This window comes from Balaenoptera physalus (genome assembly GCF_965194825.1).
Source record: "Balaenoptera physalus genome assembly, chromosome: 1".
Classification (NCBI taxonomy): domain Eukaryota; kingdom Metazoa; phylum Chordata; class Mammalia; order Artiodactyla; family Balaenopteridae; genus Balaenoptera; species Balaenoptera physalus.
In genome coordinates, this window is record NC_138882.1 from 22,839,366 (window position 1) to 22,848,867 (window position 9,502).

At 50.4% G+C, this 9,502-nt stretch overlaps 1 protein-coding gene across 3 annotated transcripts in view; it reads left to right on the forward strand.

Moving 5' to 3' along the window:
* The first annotated feature begins 4,347 nt into the window (after nucleotides 1-4,347).
* The window catches only part of CAPN2 (calpain 2), a 54,762-nt gene continuing 49,607 nt past the window's right edge, over nucleotides 4,348-9,502 (forward strand). For all 3 annotated transcript variants that reach the window (XM_082426679.1, XM_082426680.1, XM_082426681.1), the window contains exons 1-2: nucleotides 4,348-4,733; nucleotides 9,362-9,431. In XM_082426679.1, coding sequence (XP_082282805.1) covers nucleotides 4,497-4,733; nucleotides 9,362-9,431 — 307 coding nt within the window. In that variant the 5' untranslated portion in view covers nucleotides 4,348-4,496. The remainder of the gene's footprint in view (nucleotides 4,734-9,361; nucleotides 9,432-9,502) is intronic.

The following is a 9,502-nucleotide window of genomic DNA, read 5'->3' on the forward strand; positions in this document are numbered from 1 at the left end:
GTCACCAGCCCCTATCTCTGCAGGCCCCTCCAGCAGAAGGACCCCCATCTGGCTGGCCCTCAATCATTAAAGAGCAAACACTTTGTGACCCCAAGTGATTCTGATACTCAACCAAGTTGGGGAACCCCTGACCCCTTGAACACAGCCAGTGCTGCTGGAATCTCCACGTCACAAGCCACTATTTAATTAGTTTTTATGTTGAATTAAAATCTGTGCCCCTTTAAGTCGATCACTAGTTCCACTTCTCCCTCTGGAGCAACACAGAATGAATACACTTCCTCGTCTCCAGGACAATCCTGTAAACACTTGAAGTTAGAGCATTGAGTGCCCAATATCCATCTCTTATCCAAGAAAAATGCCTCTATTTTACTTGAATATTTCTCACCCATTTTATTTATTTCTCCATCATTTATTAAGAGGCAATAATGTGCACATGACATAACAGAGCCTGTCCACAAAGTGTCTGTTAAAAGAGTAAATAATGACTCTCATACAAATATAAAATAACTACATGTCAAAGATTTGATTTAACTCATGAATAAATGAGGGAACCAGTAGATATTTAAAAAAAAAAAAAATAGTTTAAAGGAGAATCCAAGAGAACAATTAGGAATGCTGAATGGAATTTGTTAATAGATGCAAAACTGAGGGAGGGAATCCGTTTGATTGCACTTCTACCCAAAGAAGTTCATTTGCATATACATGGACAATAATTATTTGCATTACTATCAATTTCTACAATGCACAGAGTAGTAAAATATCCTGAAGACTATGAAAGGCACAGACCGCTGCAGATCTGACCCCTGGCAGGGTGATTAGGCTTCATCTAATTCCATAGAACACCAGGAATACTTTTTAATTCCAAAGACTTTTCAGTTTTTCCTGACAGATCATTGTTTCACTAAAAAATCCTGAATATTCAAATCTCAAACTGTCCTTCAAGATTGACTAAAATGCCACTTTATCTGGTCTTCCTCAGACTAAAAGATAATTAAAAAAAAAAAAAAAGGTAAAATCATGACTCACATATGGATATAAAATGAACAAGTTTTAAAGATTTTATTTAACTTATTAATTAAATGAGGCAACTAAGCATGTGTTATGACTGATTCAAAGGAAAAGTCAAAGAGGCACAGATTTATATGAAGTAAAGAATAAAGAATATTGAAATGAATGTGCAAATGGACTCAACTGGCTTCTCCACGGTGGGGAGAGAGATCCCCCGCCCCGCACTGAACAGAATTAATTTGCATATAGAGAAAAATTATTTTGCACTGCTACTGTTATCTACAACTTTGGGTTGTAAAATGACTCAAAAACAGTGAAAGGCTGGAATCAGATAACCTGGGAGGAGGTCCTCTAAACCAGACTTTCTCAGCCTCGGCATTACTGACATTTTGGATGCCCACTAACAATTGTCACTTCCCATCTGGTTCTCACTAAGCCACTGCAGTTGCTGACCTTCAACACCCCCTGAAAGGAGTTCAGGGTGGAGATCAGGAATGAGGCACTCTGTGCTCTGGGGAAAACTGGCAGAACAGGCCTTCAGATAGTTAGATATTTTCAGGAGAAGATTTTATGAGCCCAATTTCTTGCATCTTCTCACATCTAGGAAAGCACTAAAATCATTAATGGAGACATCTTCTCCTTGTGACTAGCTGCAACCTTCTGCCAACATGTGAGCTTGACTGTATGTATCCCCCGTCACCAAAATCACATGTATACTGTCCGTGTATCCTCCTCCCTACTTCTTCAGAGAGTTCCTCAGAGCTGAGAGACTGTCTCCCAGGCTATAATTCTCATTTTGCTCCCAAAAAAACTTAACTCACAGCTCTCACGTTGTGTTTTTTTCTTTCTTTTTTTCAGTCGACATGGACTACGTAATTCTTTGTTTTGTGGGGAACTGTCCTAGACATCCAAGATGTTTAGCAGCATCTCTGGCTTCTACCCAATAGAGGCCAGTAGCACCCCATCATAACAAAAATTATCTCCAGACGTTGCCAAATGTCCCCCAAGGCCGGGAGGAGGGGGCAAATTCACCCCCAGTTAAGAAATAGTGCTCTAGGGCTTCCCTGGTGGCACAGTGGTTAAGAATCCACCCGCCAATGCAGGGGACGTGGGTTTGAGCCCTGGTCCGGGAAGATCCCACATGCCACGGAGCAACTAAGCCCGTGCGCCACAACTACTGAGCCTGCGCTCTAGAGCCCACGAGCCACAACTACTAAGCCCGCATGTCACAACTACTGAAGCCCACACGCCTAGAGCCCGTGCTCCGCAATGAAGAGTAGTCCCCGCTCGCCACAACTAGAGAAATGCCACGTGCAGCAACGAGGACACAACGCAGCCAAAAATAAATAAATAAATATTTTAAAAACGAAATACTGCTCTAAACAATGCATAGCTTTTCACTGAAACGTGAATTCTTCCATATTAGCACAGAGATGGAGAGGAAGGGACAGCTGCACTCCTTGGCACACACCCATTCCTGTGTATGAGCCAAGAATCTCACGCTACCTCTTCAACGAGCAGAATGGTCACAGTGGCCCCGAACACAGGCAGTGTTCTAAAGGCTTCAGCAACGTGGACTCCGTCCTCCCAGTTAAAAGTGAGTTTCAGATAAATAGCAATTAGAGAAGAAGAAATTTTCCTCCACCCTTCTATGTTCTTCCGGCTGGTCTAAAAATTAAATTGACATGAGGCAGGTTAACAAAAGAAAATCAAATAAAAGTTTAATACCATATATACATGGGAGAGATCCAGAAAAACTGAGTAACTCGCCAAATTGGCTGAAGCCCTCTCCTTAAACACTATCTTCAGCTAAAGACAAATGAGGATGTTGGTGGTAGGGGTTTGGGACTTCAAAGGGGAAGAAGACAATTGACTTGGAGATGGAAAAGCAAATATTTGGTAAATAGATGTTTGCTGGGCCAGGTGGAGACAATGGGACACAGAGAGGAATCTGGTCTCTAGGCCCTGCAGTTTTCCCCACCACACTGAGCCCATATTCTTTGCACATATCTCTGGTGATGGCTCTCTTCTGGAAACAGGCTCTTTATCTAAATTCTTTAGGCAGTTACCGGTAAGGTCAAAGCTTCTTCCTGAGTCTTTTGGGCCTTGACTGTTTTCAGCTCAAAATAATCCGCATGCCAGAGAGATATTTTGGGGTGGCAAATTTTGCTCCCCTACGTAGGAAATAATTTTTTAGTTTAAGTATGCCCCCGTGCAATATTTGGGATATACTTATACTAAAAATCATTAGTGTTTACCTGAAAATCAAATTTAACTGGGTGTGTTACCAAACACAAGTTCATGTGCCCGACACACAGTGAGCCCAAACAAACCGAAACATCAGAGTTTGGAGCAGAGAAAGGTTTATTGCAGGGCTATGCAAGAAGGCTGTCTCGTGCTTAAAATGCCCCGAACTTCTCCAAGAAGTTCAGCAAAGCACTTTTAAAGGCAAGATGAGGGAGGGGCGTGGTTAGTTGTTGCAAACTTCTTGGTGTTGGAATCCTTCCTTCTTGTAGCTGTTCATGTTGGTCAGGTCAAGATGTTCCTGTAAACCTCCGATGAAACAAAAGTTATTCTCTGTTCTGCAACTTTTTATCTCTATATGAATGTACTCTTAAAGGTCAGAGCCCTGAGAATAGGCTATCCTGTATATTTCAGGCTGTAGATAACATTCTTTTACAAAAGGTTCAGAGCCAGCATGACTAAACACAGGCAACAAAACATCTAATATGGAGTCAGATTTGTTCTTCCCTATTACAGGTGGATGTATTTTTATTTGCCAAATCTGGCCACCCTATCTGTGATCATATAGCTAACCAGTAGCAGTGTGTAGCATCACGATTGTAACACGCTTCTGGTGACTTAGAATCCCTGTTCTGCCTCTGATTAGTTGTGCGACATTGGATGATGTCATTGAACCTCTCTGATGCTCAGTTTTCCCATCTGTCAAATGGGGACTATAGCGGAGGGACACCTTCCCACAGAGCTGATTTAGTCCCCTGGAGCTCTCTCCCCGATCTTCTGACTCACAGGGTGTGTACTGGAGAGTCAGGACAGCCCCAGCCTCGGGTTTCGCCCAGCCTTCCTCCCCAACAAGTGGGAAGTCGTCTATCGGGGTTGGGTTTGAGTCCCCACTTTTCCACCAGGACGCCCAGGTGCGCGGTGCGGGCCGGCTCGGCCATCGCAGGCGCCGGCCGCAGGTGGCAGCACCGGCCCCGTGGGCCGCCGCCGCCGTCCTCCCGCCGGCGCTGTGCAGGCCGCCGGCCGGCAGGGTCCAGGGCCCGGCGCCGAGCTGGCCGGGAGCGGCCAGGCCACGCCCCGACGCGCGGAGGGCGCTGCCCTGCCGGGTGAATCATCGCCCGCGGCGGCCGCTCACAGTCCCGCTGCCGCGCGCCGAACCCTAGCCGCGTCCCTGCGGAGCGCCGCGCCGAGCAGCCGCTGAGACCCACGCTCGCTCGCTGTGCGGCAGCGCGGGCACCGGGCCGACCATGGCGGGCATCGCGTTCAAGCTGGCGAAGGACCGGGAGGCGGCCGAGGGGCTGGGCTCGCACGAGAGGGCCGTCAAGTACCTCAACCAGGACTACGCGGCGCTGCGGGACGAATGGCTGGAGGCCGGGGCGCTCTTCCAGGACCCGTCCTTCCCGGCCCTCCCGTCTTCCCTGGGCTTCAAGGAGTTGGGACCCTACTCCAGCAAGACCCGGGGCATCGAGTGGAAGCGGCCCACGGTAGGCAGCGCGCCAGCGGCGGGATGCGGGGCGGGCGGGGCGCGGAAACCGGAGGCGCGGCGACCGGGCCTCGCGGCGACCGGGCCTCGCGGCAGCCGAGAACCAGGCCCAGCGCGCGGGGAGCCCGGGGAGCGCGCAGAGCCGAGCCCCGCAGCCGAGAGCCCCGTCCCCGCGCTGCCCAGCCGGGGACTCTGCAGGCGCGGGGTCGGGGGAAGCTCCGCGGTCACCCGTGTCCCCTCTGCCACCCACGGCGCCCGCAGGACGGGCCGAAGTGCACGCTGCCCGTAAATCCCACTAGCAGGCCCGCCAGCAAAAACTCACAAAAACTCGGTTGATATAGGGGGACCTGGACAAAACTTGTTGGACTCCGGTGGGGAGAGAGTCTGCGGAGAAGAGAGGCGGGGTGCCGAGGTGGGGTGTGGGGTGAGTGGGACACTATCTAACCGGGAAAAGTCAGTCTCTAACTCGGTTAGGCTGCTTCAGGAAGGGAGAAAGTCCACGCCTGGCCTGGTCCTTTGTGACTAAGGATTGTCTCGTGCAGCGATGGTTAGATTTATCCAGTCGGGGTTTCCTGTTTGTTTTTCCAAAGGGGGCCGACCTCCCCGTAACATTTACGCTGGTGATTATCAAAAGCACAGGGGAGATGCATCCAGGAGCCAGTTCCTCCTCCTCACCCACCCTCAGAATCCCCACCCCGGCGTCTCAGGGGCCCCTCGGTGTTCCCTTATCCTGCCCCCCTGGGTCTCTCCCCTCCTTGCCCTGGCAGGCCTTGGAACAGTTTCCTTCCTGATCAATTTGTCCATCCTGTTTCCCCTGGAACCCCTCCTGGCCCCATGTCCTGTGGGACACCTCACTGATCTTCCCCCGCCAAACCTCAAGGAGGCTTCCTAGGAAATACAGCCTCTAGATTCCTGTTAGGGAAATTAACATTCCTGCCCTGCTCCCACTCCTCTGAGCCCCTCACCCCCACCCGCTAGTCACCTTCTGTTACCCCAAACCCAGCCCGTAGGCAGCAAGTTCAGTAGGAAGTGTCCTTGGCCTGGAGCACTTGAGTTCACTTCTTGCTAACCTGCGTGAGCCCTTTAACCTCCCTGCCTCCGTTTCTTCATCTAAAAGAAGAGGTGATGCCTAAATAGTTTCCTCTCCCCACTGGCTCACCAGGCCCAGCACCTTTTAGTTTCTCAAGGGCACCCAGCTCTTTCCTGCCTCACCTGCCAGGGATGCTCTTTCCTGGTTTTCTGGAGTCTGGCTCACTTACTCTTTGGGACTTAGTTAGATGTCACCTCCCCAAAGAGATCTTTCCTGACCATTCTTAGCAGCCCCCTTCTCATCTTGTTATTCTTTACCACTGAACCCTGCTAATTTCCTTCATAGCATTTTCACAACTTATAAATTTAATTACAGATATTTGTTTGTCCTTCCTAGTGAACTGCAGGGACCATGTGTGTATTGTGCACCAATCTAGCCCCAGTGCATTCAGAGTATGCATTCATTCGTTCATTCATTCATTTAACAATACTTGTCGAGTGCCTGTTATATGTCAGGCAGTGTCTTAAATGCTTGGGATACATCTGTGAACAAAGACTGTGACCATTTGCGGAATGAGTGAATGAATGAATGCAGGACTGTAATGAGCTTCAAACAGAATTACAGCTGTGAAAGTGGTAAATGAGAAGGTATTCGCCTTACATTTGTATAGCACTTTACAGTTTACAAAGTGAATTTACATACTTCTTTGCTTATTCTTTCATTCACTCAATAAGCGTATATTGAACACCTGCTGTATGCCAGGCACAGTGCATATGGTTTCTGCCTCTGAAGGCTTTAGGGGCTAGTGAGGGGACACGGACAGGTCACCCAACGGTTGGAAATGCCTGTAGGACTTCCAGATGGGGAAATAGAGATCCGAGGCCATTTTAGGGCCCCAGATTAGGGCGGGACAGGGTGTGCACTGCACAACCAAGGGGGAGGGTAGCTGTTATTGTCCCATTCAGCAGTTGAAGAAATTGAGGCTGGGGAAGGTTAACTATTCGCTCATACAGGTGTCTGGGGTGGAGCCAGGACTGTGTCCAGCCTGTGGGTGTCAATAGCCACAGCTCACAGCCACCCTCTCTGCCTTCTCAAACACAGCTGTGGTTCGGGTCAGGCAAGGCAAACAGACACGTGTCCACTGGATCTAGACGGAAGCAAGTCATTGGTAACTGTAACAGAGCAATTGCAATGGCATAGAATTGCAATGGGGTAGAAGCCAGATGGCTGTAGACCCCAAAGTAAGGAACCGGAAATGAAGAGCGTGCCCAGCTAATTCCAGAAGGGTGCCTGTGAAAGAAGAGGAGGAAAAGTGTCAGGGAGAGTGGGACCTGGGGCTTGACAGGCTGGTTTTCAGATGAGAGCAATTGGAACGTGTTATATGTCAAGTCCCAGAGAGAAAAGCAGGGGGGAGACGGTGAAACGGAGCCACAAGGAAGTGAGAGTAGGGTTGCAGGAGCGAGGCAAGGGAGCAGGCCAGCCCTGGAGCGGGGGCTGCTCCTCAGAGGGGGCTTCCGGGCACTGGCCACAGAGGGCTTGGGGCTGGGAAGGAGGCTGAAGAGCACATGGCTGAAGTCACTGTGGGCTGGCGCAGAGGCACAGTGAGGAAAAAGCCGGCACCATCCGAGGGTGACACCAGTCAGGTGGGAGGAGGGCAGGTGTGTGAGTCCCCACCTTACCCGGAAACATCTAAGGCCTCTGAGTGGTTTATGATTTGTTTACACTCAGCTGGCTGAACTCAGCCTCAAACCTGCATCTCCTGCCTCAAGTTCAGTGATTATGATCAACTCCTCCAGTAATAATTAATAGTAGGTGACTTTTATAGAGCACTTATCAAGGCACGTGTACGTAGTCATCTCATTTAACCCTCAGAACAACCTGATGTGGTAGGTTCACTTGTCAGCACCATCCCCATTATACAGATGAGAAAACTGAGGCTTAAGGAGGTGAAGTAACTTGCCAGGGTCATAGAACCCATTTAAGAAGTGACAGAGCCAGAATTCAAACCCAGGTTGTCTGACTCCAAAGCCCAAGCCCTCAACCCCTTTCCTGGGACTGTTAAGTTCCGTATTTAATTCCGTGCCTTGCATGTTGTGTACAAGTTTCAATTTCCTGAGGCATCTCTAAGGGCCACTCTAAACGTTGCCTTCTTTGGAGAGGGTGCCAAAGGTGTGAGGAAGCTTCTCAAACATAATGGAAAAATCCTTCTGGGGTAAGTGCCTGGCACACTGAGGATTATCAGTATGACTTTTGGGCTCCCAGCACCAAACCCAGTCTCTTCCATCAGCAGGATAAGTGTTTGGCTGGCAGGCCTTGGGCAAAGCTGGCTTCATGTGCCTCAGCAGAAGAGCATTCTCACTGTCCCTGTCATTCCCCCAAACAGACCAACCTGAACAGGGAAGGGACAGTGCAGAGGCATGAAAGGAGCGTGTTCTGCGGCGGATTCCAAAAGAGCCTCTACAGCCTAAGCTGGGGTGGCTAGGGGCTAGATCCAGGCCTCGCCCAAGAAGAGCTTCTGCTTGGCAGGGAGGGGGGTGGGGGGATGCGTGCAGGGGGCTGGGCGCTATGGGGTGGAGCTCTTACGAACCAAGGGGTCCAGGCTGAGGGAAGCCCAGATTTATGCCTTGACTTCCTCTGTGGTTTTGGGGTGGGGCTCTTCAGAATCAGGAAGCATACTCAGGGCTGCAGAAGGGCCAGCACTGTTCAAGGTTGGCTTCCAGCAGGCGACTGGTGGGACAGCCCTTGAAGACTTGTTAGTAATCCATTCGGGGCAGGGCAGGAGGGAAAGACTATATGGTTTACACTGGTGAGTTCAAATCCCAGTGCCATCTACAGCTTACAAGCAGTGTATCTTGGGACATGTGGCTTTATCTCTTAGCCTGTTTCCCCACCTGTGAAATGGGGTCGGTGTCCATCTGTGTTCCCGAGAGGGCTGCCTGAGATAAAGTACCACACACAGTATTGACACACAGCAGGCTCATGGTATGTGGACCCCCAAGTATCATGGCCTGTGGACGAATTCAGAAGGCTAGATACCTTCCCCTGCCCTCAAGAAGCGTGTGAGTGTTAGGAAGACAGACTGGTACCCAGCACCACCACATAGCACACAACTAGCTGCTAAATTGCAGAGTGCACATACTCTGGGATTTGGGATCAAAAGGATGGGTGAGGGCCGGACTGTGAAGGAGGGCTTCGTGGAGTTGGTGGCAGTGGGTCTTGAGATACAGTAAGATGTGGAAAAAGAGAGAAGAGGGTGGGAGAGGGAGGAACTCCATGCAGGAACAGAGGAGAGGGACCGGCATAGTGGGCAGGGCAGCTCCAGAGCATGGACCGTCTCAAGGCCCCCAGAGGAGGCTGGACTTGGCGCTGCCCTGGCCTTAGGAAGTAGCCTGATGAAGTGGGCTCTAGGCAGTGTGGAGCGTTGGGGTCCAGTGGAGCAGTCGGGGTCCCATGGCAGTCTAACTGTAACTGCATAGCTTTCCCTAGAGGGGAGGGGAAGGGGCGGAGGGGGTCCGATGCACCTTCTGGGAACCGAGGTGTCCTGACTACAGAAGCACATGTCAGGTGGGTTGACAGCACTTTGTGGGTCTCGTTTCCAGGAGATCTGCGATGATCCCCAATTTATTACTGGAGGAGCCACTCGCACAGACATCTGCCAAGGAGCCCTGGGTAAGTGATGGCATCTCAAACAGGCTACGGGGGCTTGTCTGAAAGGCTGTGGATAGAAGGGGTGAGAGCTG